Source organism: Egretta garzetta, unplaced genomic scaffold (assembly GCF_000687185.1).
Source record: "Egretta garzetta isolate BGI_Z169 unplaced genomic scaffold, ASM68718v1 scaffold145, whole genome shotgun sequence".
Lineage (NCBI taxonomy): Eukaryota > Metazoa > Chordata > Aves > Pelecaniformes > Ardeidae > Egretta > Egretta garzetta.
In genome coordinates, this window is record NW_009259687.1 from 1,882,929 (window position 1) to 1,899,523 (window position 16,595).

Below are 16,595 nucleotides of genomic sequence, written 5' to 3' on the forward strand. Positions count from 1 at the left end.
TGCTGGTGAGGCTGCATGATAGCAGCTGATTGTCTGTCACCTGCCACCGGGAGATTTTGGACACCTCATTTGCTAGTTCTAGCTGGAATAAGAAGGCGTTTTAGTCTAGGTCACTTCCTCCTGGTTAATCCCTAAGGTGGATGTGCATCCTCCAGGTTAACGTGGCCCATTTCTGAAGTGGATCCAGAACATCTGTTGCTATGGGAAGTTGATCAGGAGTAGCAGATTCACTTTAAATCCACACTGTACCCTGAACAAGCACATCCTCAGAACTGTAAGGAGGAAAGAGACCCAGCCCAGAGAGGAAGGGGACACGTTGTTTTGCTTGTTACTGCCCATGTGTGCCCAGCACTTCCATTTCTCCCCCTCTCCCATGTTCCTTTGGAGCTGTATGAATTGGAGCACGTGAGAAATGCTGTAGGTGAGGGATGCTGTCCCAGGATGCCTGCATTTTCTCCTCACTGGAGGGGACACAAGTGAGCCCAATTGGTACAGAGAAAGGAAAAGTGGAGGAGGAATGCCAGGTAACAGTGCAGTTGTATTGTCCCGTTCACGCTGCACAACTTCCATCCCTCCATGAGCAGAGCTGCTGCGGTGTCTGATAAGATCATCTCTGCTCTGGTTGCCTGATGTCTCCTATCAGAAATCTTCAAAGGTCCAAACGTGCTGTTGTTGAGATGGCAAGCAAAGAGAGAAGAGAGAGAGGGAGAGGGAGGATAAGATCACAATTTTCTTCTCTCTTGATTGCAAGCAGCTTATCTGAGTTTAACTGTTGTGGCTCGGCCTGTGTCTGCAAAACTCATCCCCTTTTCTTGCCTTCTTTTCAGAGGGTTGACGAGTGGATGGCAAAGGAAGGCCTCTTAGATCCCAGCGTCAAGTCGATTTTTGTGACCTGTGGAGACTGGGATTTGAAAGTGATGTGAGTATGGAAGGGGAGGGAGATTTTTCTGGGCTTTATTGCTCCATGCTTGCCTGTGGTACGTGTGCCTTTGTCCTTCCAAGCCTCTGACTGTCCCTAGTCTTTGTTTCTTAGGGAAATTGTTGTTTGCCATGCGTAATTGGGAGTGGAGGGTTGTTTAAGAAGAGGGGTAGGTGCTGGGCATCGTGCAAGATCACTGCCTAGGATATTCCCTATAGCAATTGAATCCTTTCAGAACCCCAAGAAAGGTTTAAACTGGAACTTTGCAATGTTTTCCCTTTTGTCCAATATACTTTCCAAAGGGATGGATATTTCTGAGCACATACATGGAACTCTGTTTCTGTACACCCAAATCAAGCAATGGTCCTTACCTGACTTTTGCATGCAAGGCTTTCTCTCTGTCATCTTGGCACGCTACCTGGATGTGAATGACAGAGTAGTCTTTGGAAAGAGAACACAAGCCAAGTCTGGCACGCTTCATCGGTGTTCGTATTGTTAAGGTCATCTTCCTCAGCTGGATGACTGTATCTGGAAAGTACCAGGTGGGGACCTGCACTGGGGTCTGCAAGTGTCAGTGTGTGTGCGTGTTTTATTATGAAAATAGCTAGACCACCAACCTAAAAATGTTATTTAAAAAAACAACGGAGTTAAATGAGAATTAGATTAGTCTAACCTGTAAGGTGTTTGCAGATCAGTGTCATATTGTGCTGAATTTGCTTGGATTCCTGTAATCTTGCTTCAGCTTTTTATTTCCTCAGAGCACTGGGTAAAGACTCCTGTTGTTATCACACTGGTAAAGCATGGGCTTGACACATCCAGTGCTAAACTGACATCCACAACTCGTTAGTAGTGTTACTTGGTTTTCCGTGTGACATTGGTTTCCTCAAGTCGGAAGCCTAAATAAACTGCACACAGCCTGGGAGCAATCAGCACCAGTTCTTCCCTGCAGAGTGGTCTTTGTAGAGTGGCAGCTCCTCGCCTCTTCTTGGTGTGATTAGCAAGACATGAGATAGGAGGACTGAAGCAGCAGCACAAGCGCTAGTGGAGATGAGAGATTTGGAATGCTCCAGACAGGAGTGTGGTATGCAAGCTTTTGAGTCAAAATCTGGGTCTCTGCTGGGGCTGTGTCCAGAGCTGGTATGTATTGCCAATTCCTGTGTTACTGGTTTAGATTAAGAGTGAGGCTTTGTCGTGGTTTAGCTGCAGCTGGCAGCTGAGCACCATGCAGCCGCTTGCTCACCCTCCCCCCCATGGTGGGATGGGGGAGAGAATTGGAAGAGCAAAAGTAAGAAAACTCACGGGTTGAGATAAGAACAGTTTAATAATTGAAATAAAATAATAATAAATTTTAATGAAAAAGGAAAGAGAGAGAAAGAGAGAGAAAACCTGGGAAAAAGCAAGTGGTGCAACTACTCACCACCCACCAACTGATGGCCTGCGGTCCCCGAGCAGCGATTGCTGCCCCCCAGCCAACTGCCCCAGTTTATATGCTGAGCTTGACGTCCTATGGTCTGGAATAGCCCTTTGGCCAGTTGGGGTCAGCTGTCCTGGCTGTGCCCCCTCCCAGCTCCTTGTGCCCCTGGCAGAGCAGGGGAAGCTGAAAAGTCCTTGACTGGTAAGCACCACTTAGCAACAACTAAAACATCAGTGTGCCATCAACATTATTCTCATACTAAATCCAAAACACAGCCCTATGCCAGCTACTAGGAAGAGAATTAACTCTATCTCAGCTGAAACCAGGACAGGCTTGTTTTTCTTTATATATAATGTTTAAACTTTTATTAGAGGCCAGCACCAAGACAGCTGCAGGGACGTGCTACACTTCTGTTTCGCATCTGTTCTCTTTTCTCAGTTCTTTACTCCTGTACTGCTGTTCCAAGAGTCCAGTTTACTGCTTTTGGTGATGGTTGTGAGGAACAGAGTTATCTGTGCTCAAAGCCCATCTTCCCATTGCTTTCGGAGTGGGATAACAAGGTTTCCAGATAACGACATCCTAACTCGGTGTCTGTGTGGAGTGGGCAACCTTCTGGATGTTTTTGGTTTGGTGGGTTTTGGTTTGTTTTGTTTTTTTTTTTTCTTCAGAGCTCTACGGTGGGCAAATAGAGGTAGAGATGAGCCCCATTTCTGGTGAGTCAGGGGTTGTGGGGCGAACTGGCTCAGCAGGACATGCAGTTCTGGAGCAGAGATACTGAATTCGCCATTTGCAGTGGTCTCTCACATGGATTGTGCCTCACTAGTCAGCTGGAAAAGAAGACTCCACTCCTGGCCATGAGGTTGCAGCGAGTGGTTCATTTCTCCCTCTTCCTTTTAAAAAATTTTTTTAAACCATTAACTTCAGAATTCAATCCTGAAGCGTCTCCAGGGCAAAGCAGAAAATACATTTCGTCTTTCCAACCGCATGGATAGTGGGAGTCTGGCTGCAGCCGCTCGGTGAGTAGCACATCACGCCGCTCCGTCGCCGATTGGGTGCAGCAGCGTGTAGCGTCACATCTGATTAGCGCCGTGCCAGTGAATGAGGCTTGAGTGAGGACTCCCTGCCAGCTCTGACTTGTCTCATTTCCCATTACTTTTATCCGTCACCACAAATGCCGAGTCTCCCTCCTGAACTAATTAAGTTTGCGTGTGTTTAGACACATTGCCAAATAGGGTTTAGCAAAGCAGAACTGAGCATCTCTTTTTAAAGAGGGAAGGCAGAAAGCTGAAACAAGGCCACTCAGACAGGGAGATAGAGCCTCAGAGATGTGGAACGTCTAGGACATATTCCAGGGAATTGCCCCGTGCTTCCCTACAAGACTTGTGGTGTAGCTGGTGCCCTTTGCTACTGTGCGGAGACCACACACTGGGCACAGAAGGCACTGGGGCAGTGGGAAGGGAGGTGGTGCTGCTCGTCCACGTTTGGAGGAGTGTGTTGGTGGAAGCGTTGTGTGGTAGAAACTCCGCTGGGTTCCAGAGGAATTCAGGACGATGAGGTGAGTGCAGTGCTTCCTGGCTTAGGGAGCGGCAGCTTGGGGCAGGTCTGTTCCTAACTCTGCTGCTCCTTTTCTCAGCTTCCTTAGTAATGACAGCTGCCTGCACAGCTGCCCGTGAAGCAAGCATCTCATGTGGTTTGGATTTCCTGTCCTCTGTGGGAAACCATGCAGCCTTGTTGCTGGCTTCGCCTGCAATGACCTGAGCATTTAGTTTGGCTTCTGTCTGCATGTGCTGTTGAAGAGGTGAGGTGTAGTATCTTCTGGACAGGTCTGCCTACTGTGGGTGTTTCCAGCAGGTGCCACTGGTAGGTGTCAGGGCACTGGGAGGCACAGTGGGGTGAGCAGGCTGCATGGGGGGTAGTGGCTGGAAAGAGGAGGAATATACAAGCCTGTCGGTGGTGGATATGGGGACAAGGTGAGCAAATAGTCCCGTCAAAGCCAAGAGTTGCAATATGTGTAGCACTCCTAGCTGAAAGAAATGCATCAGAGTAGCAATTGTTGAGGTACTGCTCCCTACTGATGGTGTCTAGCCCTATCTGGGTCTGCAGGATTCAAGATGGAAACTCAGCTGTTAAAGGACCAGCGAAGCCTCTGCTTGCCTCGGGGATCTTCAGGGAATGAGAACATTGGGAACGTCTCTTGAATGTTGGAGCTTTCTTGGAAGATCACAGAGCTGTTTGTCTGGCTTCCCTCTGACAACAGGGAGCATGAGTCACAGGGAGTTGGGTGTCCAGAAGAGGACACGAGGCATCTGGGAAGGGCTTATGGAGGAGGTTCAGCATGAATCAAGGTCCTTGGCCATGCCACCAGAGGCTTTGTTATGGGTATGGTGCACCATCAGAAGAAGAGTCCCTGTTGGAGGGATTTGGTTGCTGCTGGAGAGAGCCCCTTGTGCGAGAGGGCTCAGAAATGGAGCGCTGATCCTCTGCTGGCTGCGCTTGGATCAGCCGGCTTTCAGCACTTACTGTGTGTGAACCGGGCTGGAGTCGGGGAGACAGGAGCTCTCCTGCCGCCCCTCCCCTTCCCTCTTGTTAAGATGCAATTTCTTTAATGAGGAAAACCTCTTGAGTAGGAACATCACCTTTCTGAAGGCTTGTCCTGACAAGGCAGTTCAAGCCGACAGAGTCGCATATCAACTTCAGCAAATACCAGTCACTCATTACAGAGACTCTTCTCCCCCCCCACCCCCCAGCAACACTCCTCGTTCCCAGACAAGGGAATGAATCACACTCCTGCTCTTGAATACATCATGACAAGTCGTGGTTCTAATGAGAGAGGGCCATTCATTCTGGGTGGAAAGTTCCCTGTGTCGACACAGAAATGTTATTAATTAAAGAGAGCTACCTGAAGCAAAAGATGAAAGGAGCACCAGACCTGCCAAGCTAAAATACGAGTGGGGATACAGCCTCGTTAGGCACACGGTCCTCGGGCCTCCGAGTGCTCAGCAGGAGGATTCCTTCAGCCTGTTGCAAGGAGCTATCCTCCAAGTTTAACAGCTCCAGGGCCGGATTCAGACACCTGGTATACTCTGCTCTGCTTTAGTGCTCGGACCTCATCCTGTACCTAGGATGGAACTGTCACTAGCGATTAAGCAAATTGCGCTGATGTGGCATTGGGTGGTGGGGGTAACGTGCCTCTGAAGGGCTGAGGGAGCCGCTGACTGCAGGAGGCAGGTTTAGTGGAAAGAGGGTACTCGCTGTCTGCCAGGGTTGAGCCCTTGTAATGTAAGCTCTTTAGTGTGGTTTATCTCTTCTGAAATGTCAAACTGCATCCCTCCGTGTATTATGGAACCAGGTTACCCGCTCTGTAAGCACAATGTGAATTGATCTTGCAGCCGAAGAAGCATTTTTACTGTGTGTTCATGGCTACAGAGCTGAGCTATGGTGAGGTTAAGTGATACGCCTGTGGTCGTGCAGGCAGGCAGAGGCAGAGAAAGGAGCTGAAGCCACGTGTGCTGAATCTCAGACCTGCATCTTAATGTCAAGAGCATCAGTTAATCCTTCTCCTTCCAGTTCAGGATCATTCTGCAAATGCATTGAACATAGGTAGACATACATGTTGGTTTTGGTCTGTATACCTCCGCCATGAAGATGCTTTTCCTGCACTTACTGTGGCTGATTAGAACATGCTAATTTATATCTTTACAGGAAACTACTGCTCAGAAGTTTTTTATTTTCTTAAATAAGTGTTAAAAGGCAAGTACTCTCTAATATAGTGATAAAACACAGTGAAGTGTCTTGAAATGTTTATAGCCCTTGGTGCTCTTCCTAGGTTGCGTATTAGTAAATTCTGAGCAGTAAATTATTCCATTGCTTAATTTTATCTTACTGTTTTAATTCTTTCTTTGCAAGTTACACAGGCTGGGAGGATGCTTGCCATCTCAGAAGAGCTCCGAGTGTGGCAATGGGTTGGTCTTTCCAGCCTTCTGTCCTGGAGGCTTGGTCTGAGATCATCAGCCTTAGGTCATGAATGAAGAAGGATTGATGGTGTTAGTGGTCCCTCGTGCGTGCTGTTCTTTGTCACAGGGCTGGGAGGGGGTTGGTAGCCTCTGCCTGGGGGGTAACTTGCGGATAGCCACTGAACGGAGTGAGTGGGACTGCTTGGGTAGCCGTGGGGAGAGGCAGGAGAAGGCGTAGGGTGGGCTGGTTGGGTGGCAGCAGGGCAGGAGGTATGTTCAGAGGGTGGCTTTGAGAGTAACAAGAAGGAGCTGGTAACAGAAAGGTAACATAGTAATCTGCATTTAAAAATACTAAACCAATTCCTTTCCAGCTAAGATCTTTGGATTAGCTTGTTGTTGTTGCTTTTAGTGGGGATCATTTTGCTGACCAAGCCTGTGGTGTATCTCTTCACACGGTTACATTGGCTGAAGGAAGAGGGTGGTGTGAACTACAGTGCAGGGACGGGACTGAGTATCCAGGGTCAGGAACCTTTCGAGTCAGCTTTGCTGATGGAGTCGTTCATGTAATTACATCCTAAAGTGCTTTGCCGGAGCTAAGCAAGGCAGCCTTGTGAGCATGCTCTTCTCTAGCACTTACAGGGAGTAGCACTGACCCCATTCACTTCTGCGACCCTGCAGTCCAGCTTCTTGTTTTTAAAGGAAATGATATCACTTATGCAAAATAAATTTTGGAATTTAAGGTTCCCTCTCTGTTCACTCTTATTTAAAATGAATATAGCACACTTGACTTCAGTTATCCTTCTGCAGCGGTTCCCCTGGCTGTCTCCTGTTCTTGCCTTTGTTTGAAATCTATAGGTTGCATGAGCTTCTGCAAGTTATGTTGTCTGAAATGTGTGACTCTGAGAATGCCTTTGGGTTAAACTTTGGACATGAAATCTTTGCATAGGGATCATCATGCAATGGACTATCACCTTCAGGTCTGCTGCTTGTCTGGCGCGTCATAGCAAAGGCATTTGTCATAGTCAGGGCTGTAGTGGCCACAGATTTATTGAGCTGTGATGCCCGATGCACTCTGGGGAGCACGGACTCTGCTGCCTGGGAATTGGGACCAAAGAAGTTGGAAACAGCATGAAAGATGGTGGAGAGACTTGGAATAAATTTACAGTGTAGGGGGGAATGAGACAGGCATTGCATCAAGTACTTTATTTCCAGCACTGAACCATTGGGATGGGGTAATGAATGGAGAAGGTGGGTTTTCCATCCCTGGGTAACTTAACTCGAGCTGTGTTTGGAAACAGCCACGCTGAACTGAACGCAAGCTGTTGGTCTTGGTGTCATCTGGTCATACAGTAAGGAACCATAATTCCCTCTGCAGCAGGAACTGCTCAGGTGAATTCTGTGTCTAATGTTATAATGAATTCAGGCAAAATGGTTTCAAAATCAATGGGTCTATAATGGATATTTGGTAAAAAGCACAGCCTGGCCTCTGTCTGTGTGAGAGAACCCTCTAATAGCAGCTCAGCATTGTGGTTATCCTGTGCCCCGGGGAACTGAGAAGCTGGCTGGCTTGGGGACTACAGCAGATAAACCACTGGAGGGCTGGTTGCCATCTGAGTTTTGTTGTCTGCGGCATGTGTGAAAAATAGGATTAGCTTCACAAAGTGTGAATTTTCTTTATTACTTCAAAAAGCTTAATATTTCTAGCATTAGACAGCCGTAGCGTTTCACGCTGGAGCCAAAATGTCAGCTGTCTCCCTTTGGATCCCAGCTCTTCTTACTTCCCAGCTGAAGCAAAGCAGTCGCGTGTTGGCATCAGTGCTGCCCTCCCGGTGGCTTGGCTGGGAGTGATGCTCTCATGGCTTCTCTGCTTAGAGAGCTCTGCTTGAACAACGCTGCTAGCCTGGGAGCAGCGCCCCTCTCCCCCTTTCACTTGCTCTCTTCAAGCCTTGTGTAAGTTGGTAGCTTTCTTGAAAGCATTTTATTTTGTTTGCATGTTTGTTTCCTGTTGGGAGCCATTTTACTGGATGGGTTCAGTCCCTTTCCTCCTGAAGCTCCTGGCTGGCAAAGACCTACTGGGCCATCTTGAGGTCATCCCTGGTATTTTCCCTCCAGCATATTCTCATGTGCCTTGTCCAGCAACTCTCCATATCCTGAGGAGCAGATGTCTGGGTGCGTGCAGGACTCCTGGGAGGATGCCAGAGCTGCAGACTAACTTTTTGAACTTAGTCCATTCCACCCTGGAGTCACCTTTTTCTGTGTGTTTGGCCAAGGTGCTGCCCTCAGCCTGGCATCCCAAAACCAGTGTCTTGTGCTCAGAGATTGCTCTGGATGAGGTGTAGGCAGTGACCTGCGGCATTGCTTGAGGTGGTACTAGAAGAAGGAGCAGAACAGAGGAGTTTGGAGGAAGAAGACTGAGGAAGCAGTGCAATATGCTGGCAGGGCTGTGTGTGGGAAGCTCATGCTACCCAGGACTTGGTCCTGCCTTGGTCCCACCAGCTTTGCTTCTCTTTGAGAAGGGCTTTCTCCTCCCCTCTGCCCAGCACCTATGCTCTGGGACACCCTTTGTCTTCCCTCAGTAGGTACCTCTCGGTCATCTCTAATTTTCCTGCTTCAGTTTTTCCATCTGGGTGTTGAGCCAGGCCTCGGTGCTGACTGTCGGCCAGCGTGCCAGCAATGTCTGGGCACCGGCTGAGTTCAGCAGCTCGTCCCTGCCTGGAGACGCATGTGTCCCCTGCACACCGGGCAGAGGGAGGAGGCTGGGAGGAGGTTGCCAAGACCTCTCCTCCAGCTCGCTGTGCTCCCAGCTCTGAAGAGAACTGTTACATTTTATGGACCATTTAGCTTCCCAATGGTGATCCTAATTCTTCACAGCATGTATGTGCCATTTCTTGGTTATTAAAAGGACCCCTGAAAAGGAGCTGCCCTCTGAGTCAGTGCTCTTCCATGCAGTTAATTGCAGGAGGGTTTTGCTTAGACTGTGAGGCTTAGTATTTCCAAACTCTCCCTGTGCTAAGAGGGTGAATTAATACCCAGGTCTCCCTGCGGCTGTGGGAACTGACCCTTGTGCGCTGCCAGGCGGGGGAAGAATGCTTCTGCCGGGAGGAATTCAAACTTTGAGTTGCTCTGGAGGAAGTCCACTTGCTTTCTGCAGAGAGATCAAGAGCGCTTTAAGGGCTGGCTGGCCAGGTGTCTCGGTCTTTCATCTCCATATCCTTACATTGTGTCACACTTCAGGTGCCAAAATAGCTTCCATTCCTTGGGGGCCCAAGCAAGCTCCACGCTTACTGGGAAAGGAGTGATTACCTTGGACTGACAAGTCAGCTGAAGGATGGATGGCTGCAGTTGCATAGGAGGGGCGAGGTGGATGGATGGGAGGTGGTTCAAGGGGAGGTTCTTGTCAAGTCACTGTGGTGCCTGTGAGAAAACAGAGATGGCAAGCCATTAGGCTATGTATTTCAGGTGTGAGGAAGCTGCCAAGGTCCCCTGGTGTTGCGAAATGCCAAGTGAAATATTACTGCCACGCGGAGCACAGCGGTGTGCCGGAATGAACGAGGCTGGTGTAGGGAGAGCTCACGTGGCTGGTGCGGAGGGTTAATGTGTGTGAGGGGGATAGGCTTAGGCAGGGTCTTGTCATCAGGGTTGCCATGCTTGGGAAGCATGGTCTAATGGCAAGAGCACATGAAAAGAAATGGGAGCTTGCAAGGAGAGTGCTAAAAGTCATCAATTGCCAAAGTTTTTTTTGCATTTGCTGCAGGCCTGAAGCAAATTGCTGGCTTTAAGGGGCTCTAAGCACCCGGGTCTTGCACTGGATTCACAGGTAAGGTGAAATTAGGAGGGGGCTAGGTAATGAATTCCTCTTGCTGGGACCAGGATGGGAGATGATTCTGACTTGCCACTTCTCCTCAGAAGTTTCTTCAGAAGCCGGTAAGGACTCTGGTTGTGAAACCCAGGAAGCAAAGAGGATCCCTGGGTGCCTGACAATTCCTTTTCTCTGCTGGTTCTTTCTCGCAGGCAGCCTCAGGCTGCCTGTCTCTTTGTTAAGAGAGTGACAGCAATGTGACACCGTGAAAATAATTACTAACAAATCACGGTGGTGACTGCAAACAGCTCGCTGTCTTCAGAGGCATGTCAGGGAGCATTAGAGCAGGGCCGTGGGAGCGGCAGAGCGGCTAGGGGCTCTTTCTCTGCTCTAGGCTGAGGGAAGATCTTCGGAGACCTTTGGCGCCCGCCACCCCCACATCATTCCCTTCTCGTTGGCTTTTTCTTTCTTTCCTCTCTTCCCTGCCTTTGCCATCAATAATTAAGCCCATTAATTGCACAGCTTGTTCAGGAAAGCTGAGAATGGTAAGACCGGGCTTCTGCTTTCTCTGGGTTCAGCAACCAGCCACAGAGCAGCAGAGAAATTTCTGGGAGGGGTGTCGTGGGCAGAAGCACATCCAAGCTGTGTTTCTGTCTTGAGCCCTTGTGTGCTGCCCAGGGCAGTGATGTTTATTAGCTGCCTGCCCCTAGGAATTCATGGGCTGCTGGTACAGTTGGAGAATGGCCTGTGTCCTTGTCGTCAGGAGCCGCAGCCTCAGTGAACCTTGGGAAGTAGGTTTGTATTTGCGTAGACCATCACGGCAAACATGCAGTCTACTGGTATCTCCAGCAAAAAAAATGGGCAGAGGCATGAGAGGTCCTTCCAAGGTGATCCTTCAGAGAAGAAACAGCGGAGAGGTCACAGGTGAAGAAGGTGGTTGGTACCGAACAGCAGCTGGGAAAGTCTCTGCAAGGATGGGGCCGCTGTGACTGTGTTGAAGTAGGGACCCTTCTGCAGAGCTGCAGGGACAGAGTGTGAGGGGAAGCTTTCTATAAAGCCTCTCGTTATGTTGCTATAAAGCTCCCTCCAAAGGGAGGGTCTAGCAGAGAGATACTGATAGGAAACTGGAAAGCAGCTGCTGGCTGAGGTATCCTTCAGCAGCATTGGTAATCAAACCCCTGGGCAGCCTTTGAGAGGGGACCTCACAGCCTCCCCTCCTTGCTCTTGGTAGTATTTCATCCTCTGGTTTGAGAACGGTCTGTGCCGTCTGGCAATTACCCGTGCGGAGGAGCGCCCTGCGAGGGGAAGCAGAAGGTGCGGGTGGGAGCCCGCTCCCAGGCGCCTGCTCCACTGAGCAGCCCTCTTTCCCATTCCCCTAGTTACTCGAGTGATTTTCCTGACTGTCACATCTGTAAATAATGTTGCTGGCGTATCTAGCTAGATGCAGAGTGGTGATGGAGGGGGGAGGGCTGGCGCTGAGGGTGGCTGTAACAGCCCCTCTCCCCAACTCATACAATATTTATGCGGGGCTGGGAGTCGGCGGCACTGACCTCCGGGTCGTGCTGTTAAACAGCTCCTGCAGCCCCTGCATCCTAATTGCTGCACTTGTCCTTTGCTCTGGAGAATTCGCTGCTCCTTCTTTCTGGCGAAGCAAATACTAATGGCAGCTTGTGCTTGGGAGGTGGGGACCGGTCTCTTCCCCACAAGGAAAAGACGAACTTGTTTCCCCTCGTGTGGGTGTAATTTGCAGCTGCACAGAAACCTGTGCTCAGACCCTGTTACGCGACGTGGCAGGCTCCCCGCTGCTGCCAGCCTGGGGGCTGTGCCAAGAGCCCATGGAGTGGTTGTGTGTGTAATTTTGGGTCATGTGTCATCAGAGAGGATGGGGAGGGGGTTTACCCCATCCCACTGGCTCCTTACAGGATGTCTGTCTTCTTAGTGTGGAGAGGGCGGAAGAGGCAATCGCAGAAGTCAATTGAGAGAGTAGACCTGGACGATGTAGTGCCAGAGAGCTGCAGAGATGGTGCTGGGAAAGAAGAGGGGTTCAAACAGCATCGCAAGACAGAATGGCGTATTTTCTTGTAGATAAGTGATCTGTTACAGTGAGTGGGAAGAGAGGTGATGCAGAAGGCTGAAAACCTTCTGTGTGGGTGAGGGGCTTCTTGCCGCCCTTGCAAAGCGGTACAGCCGTGGCCGGAGGTGAAGAGGCTTTTCACCGGGCTGGCAGGAGCTTTCAGCTGATTCAAGTGGTTCAAGAAAGCCCAAAAGATAAATCTCTTTGATTGCTGGAGTTGCCATGGCTTTCCCCTGTGCCGTTTGGCTGGGCTCTGTCCTGCTTGGGGCTTCACGTCGGGTGTCTGCGAGTCCAGTGACCCCCCCTGGCCACCTATGTCCCTTATCCTTCCTTCCTGAGTAGGCAGGTCCCCTTTGTGATTGGAAAAGTGCTGTTCAGACTGGAGACTAATGGCCTTTAAGTGACATGATTGTATTATGTTAAGCGTCTATAGGCTTTACCATTAGGCGCTAAGCAGTTTATGACTCATAGCAGAGAAGCCCTTGTCCTGAGGAGTTTATACACTAAATGGTCTGGACAGGCAAGGCATGGAGGAGGCAAGGTTTCCTCCTGCCTGTTGTATAGCAGGTCTAAGGAAGGACTGGGACAGGAATGTGTCTTCTCAGCCCTAGAGCAGCGCCTTGCTCTAGGTCTTGCATGCTCCGGTTTCCTGGGGAGAAATACTTCTGCAATGGGAATTGTGCAGTGGGAGGAGAAGCACATTTAATTTTAGCTTAGTTTTTATACATGTTTTGGGTTTGAGGGGGTTTAGAGATGATGTGTTGTGGGTGCATCCATTGCATCAGATATACTCGCCTTACTCAGTGCATCAGGAGTCTGAACTCTCCCTCTTAAAACAGCTGGTATGCAGAGGACCAGGCAATTCCTAAATTAGTGTCTGTATGAAGGACTTCGTAAGAGACCATATAGATGGAGAAAGGAGATGCTCTGAGTTTGCAATCAGACGCCGCTGCAGTGTGAATCACAGAATATTTTGGAGATCTCTAATCCAGCCCCCTGCTCAAAGCAGAACTAACTTCAAATTTAGACCACATTGCTCAGGGTCTTCTCCAGAGGAGTTTGAGTGTCTCCAGGGGAGAAGATTCCCCCACCAATCTGTTCCAGTGCTTTATTACCTGCACGGTGAAGAGTTTTTCCTGATGACAGATTGGAAGTTCACCTGCTGCAGCCTGCGGTCATGACGGGTGGCTTTCACTGAGAGCATGGCTGTGTGGTAGATGTACACAGTATCCGATTTTGTATGCTCCTATTCATAAGATGCTGCATTATGTCTCATTTAGTAAGCAGACGGACTGTCACAGCAAGCTTGTGTGTAGAAATCTGTTTTTGAGGGCTTTTCAGAGTGAGCAACCTCAGCCTTGGAGACTCTCCAGTTTCTCTTTCCTTGGGAGCAGTGTGATGCATTTCTGATGTCAAAGGGAAGTCCACCCCGTTGTCCTCCCTGTCTGGAAGGGCTGGGGAGAGCATTTGCTCTACCCCTTCACGCATCTGGAGGACTCGGTATGGAGGAGTGCAAAGCTTCTGCCTGCTGCACTGCTAACCTCAGCTGAACTGTGGAGCCAGCAAGCTCTGGTTTCCTGCATGGTAATTAAGTAGTTATTTGAAAATCAAAAGGCTCAATTCTGATCCTGCTCTCACCGGCTACTTACTAACTCCAGGTAGAGTTACTCCAGATTTACTCCCACATGGATAGCAGCAGAATCAGGCCCAGTAAATAGAGCTATGAATCTTTTTAAGAGAAGCTGTTAAGCGGTAGCACATAGATTTATTGTAGCATCATGTGCGTGCAATTGTTGATGAACATCTTCTGTTGGAGGCTGAATACCTGCTGTGTTACAGCCTTGCTTTTAATGTTGAGATAGCATCTCTGCCAGCATCTAGCTGACGCACAGACAGATACCCATAAAAGGGCCAGATCTCGCATGGTGTTAAATGCCTTCATGTTTCATTAAGGTTGATGGCAGTGGAAGGCACACAGTGCTTTGCAGGATGAGCAACTCACGACGAGCCACTTGCCCTGTGTGCTTTTTGTGGCAGAATTGTTTCCCTGTGTGCTTTTTGTGGCAGAATTGTTTTCCTAGTGTATACATTGCTCTGGTTGCCGTCTGGGGTAACGGCCTTTTCCATTCACAGGCTAGCTGCTTGGAAAACATGAGTGTTGAGACTCTCTCAAATGTCTTAGCACCCAGCAGAAATTTAGAGAAGAGGGATCTGGCTGTTAGCATATGATGGGTGGTGGGTGTTTGGACAGTTCAGCCAGTGCTGCTGTAAGTCCCAAGGCTTGCAGCTTACCTTTTAAGCTTCCTAGGCAGGAATATGCCTGATGGAGAGAGAAATGGGCATGACAGAGAGGGAAAGGAAGGTCTGAAAGTGCTAGGTATTAGCCTTGCTGCTTAGCCTGGGTTTTTTGGCCTCATTACAGTAATCCAATTAAAGATTGATGGAAAAGAGATAACACATACTCCAGTGAAGGGGGTTGTGTGGCAACTGCTTTCCTTCCTGGGCAGCTGGGGTGGCTCTTGTTATCTTGTGCATCACCACACCTCCCAGGGCCCTGCAGACCCACTGGTGCCTCCCCGTGCCATGGTGTGTGCTCTTCTCCTGCATCGTGTCTCTCTTATTACTAATGGAGCATGGATGCATTTTAGCTGCTGGTCAGCCCTCATTAATATCCAGAGATGACAGGTTGACATTTGTAAAGAAGACTTGCATTGACCTTCATGTTGTGCATCGGTGCGGTTGCCATGCGGTGCCCTGTGCTGGATGCTTCTTGCGCTGCCTCGGGAATGCATTTGTGTTAGCAAAGGGACAGGCTGCTCTGTAACCCTTTGCTGCTGCTGGGAATGCAGGCAGTGTGTCTGGATGTCTCTGCATCCCTCTGCCCATCCCAAGGACCATTCCCTGTAGAGCCTCCATCCATCCCAGTGAACGGGACTGGAGGGTGTTGGGGTTGCACTTGTGGCTCCTTGTGGGGGTTGTTATTTAGGTGCTAGGACCTTAATGCAAGACGGCTTCATGCCAACGGCGATGTCCCATCTGCTCCCTTTTCCTGGCTCCTGTCTGGGGATGCAGCAGAAGAAAAGGCTGCGCTGCCCAGGCATCCTGAGCACTGTCAGTCGCCTGTCTCTCCCCCGACCCACCCTATCCCAGCTCGAGGACTGCTGCAGCCTGCTTGGCAATGACATTTATTAACAGAGGGGGCTTTGAAAAAAAGGCAAGCTGCTCCTGCAAAGGCTCCTCGCTGTAACTCCGTCTCTTCCTCTTGCCAGCCCGTCTGAGGCAATGGCTGCTGGTGTTGAAATTCATTAGTGTTTCCTGACAGGCGATGGAGGCTTGCTCTGTCTGTTCCCACTTCCCTGCTCTCATGTCCCTGCTTCACGCATGCTGATATTTAAAGCTGATGTGCGGCTCGTAGGCTTGTTGCACTGTGACAAGTTTGGGGGTGGTTGAGAGAACTGAAAGGGTGGAAGGAAAGCACAGAGGGAGGGAGATGGGACCTGTCTCAGGGTTTCTGTGAAAGCCCAGGGCTTTTCAGACCCTCTCCAAATGTATTGTCTTTCCACAGCTACTGCTTGTGAATTTTAAGTACAGCTATGCTGGGGTGGTTTGGCCTGCAGTGATGAGGGACAGAGAGGGACGGTGCCATCAGTGTGCTCGGAGAGAGCAGGGTGCAGTCAGCTGGCGAGGGTTCAACCATCAGGAAGCAAGGACAGGTGGGGTCCTCAGGCCCAATGGCAGGTCTGTGGGTCTGAGGAGCATGTGAGTGGGGTGCCAGAGGTCTGGCAGGGGGTTCGTCCCTCTGCCTTTCACTTTGGGCAGGAGCATGAGGGGAGACTGGCTCTTGCCTCTTTGCACTGAGTGGCATGGTGAGTCCAGTTCTGGGGAGGAGACATCTCCCTGCTGAAGCCTTGGATTATGCAAGGCTTCACTCCAGTAGTGAATTGAATTATTGGGATGGCGGAGTTAGGGTTTGGGGTTTTTTTGGAGGTGTGTGTCAGCATGCTTCAGTTTCCCCAGCCTGTGGCGTGGCTGGGGCTGTGCTGTGTGCCCAGGATGCTCTGCTTGCATGCGGGTGCTGTGGCATCATGCTGTTTTTTTGGAGGTGTGTGTCAGCATGCTTCAGTTTCCCCAGCCTGTGGCGTGGCTGGGGCTGTGCTGTGTGCCCAGGATGCTCTGCTTGCATGCGGGTGCTGTGGCATCATGCTGTTTTTTTGGAGGTGTGTGTCAGCATGCTTCAGTTTCCCCAGCCTGTGGCGTGGCTGGGGCTGTGCTGTGTGCCCAGGATGCTCTGCTTGCATGCGGGTGCTGTGGCATCATGCTGTCAGAGCCCTCCTGGCCTGGCATGGTGGTTCTGGCAAGGCCCAACCAGGCTTTGTGCCCCTCCGTGAGGAGCTCCAGCAGCCTCAGTGCTTTGGAGCAGGGTCTCACCCCTTGGC

The 16,595-nt window shown here is 50.1% G+C and overlaps 1 protein-coding gene across 3 annotated transcripts in view; it reads left to right on the plus strand.

The window, feature by feature from the left end:
- ERI3 (ERI1 exoribonuclease family member 3) overlaps positions 1-16,595 on the plus strand; it is a 95,872-nt gene that overhangs the window by 25,772 nt on the left and 53,505 nt on the right. For all 3 annotated transcript variants that reach the window (XM_009638851.2, XM_035894247.1, XM_035894248.1), the window contains one exon: positions 828-919. In XM_009638851.2, the coding sequence (XP_009637146.2) occupies positions 828-919 (92 nt within the window). The remainder of the gene's footprint in view (positions 1-827; positions 920-16,595) is intronic.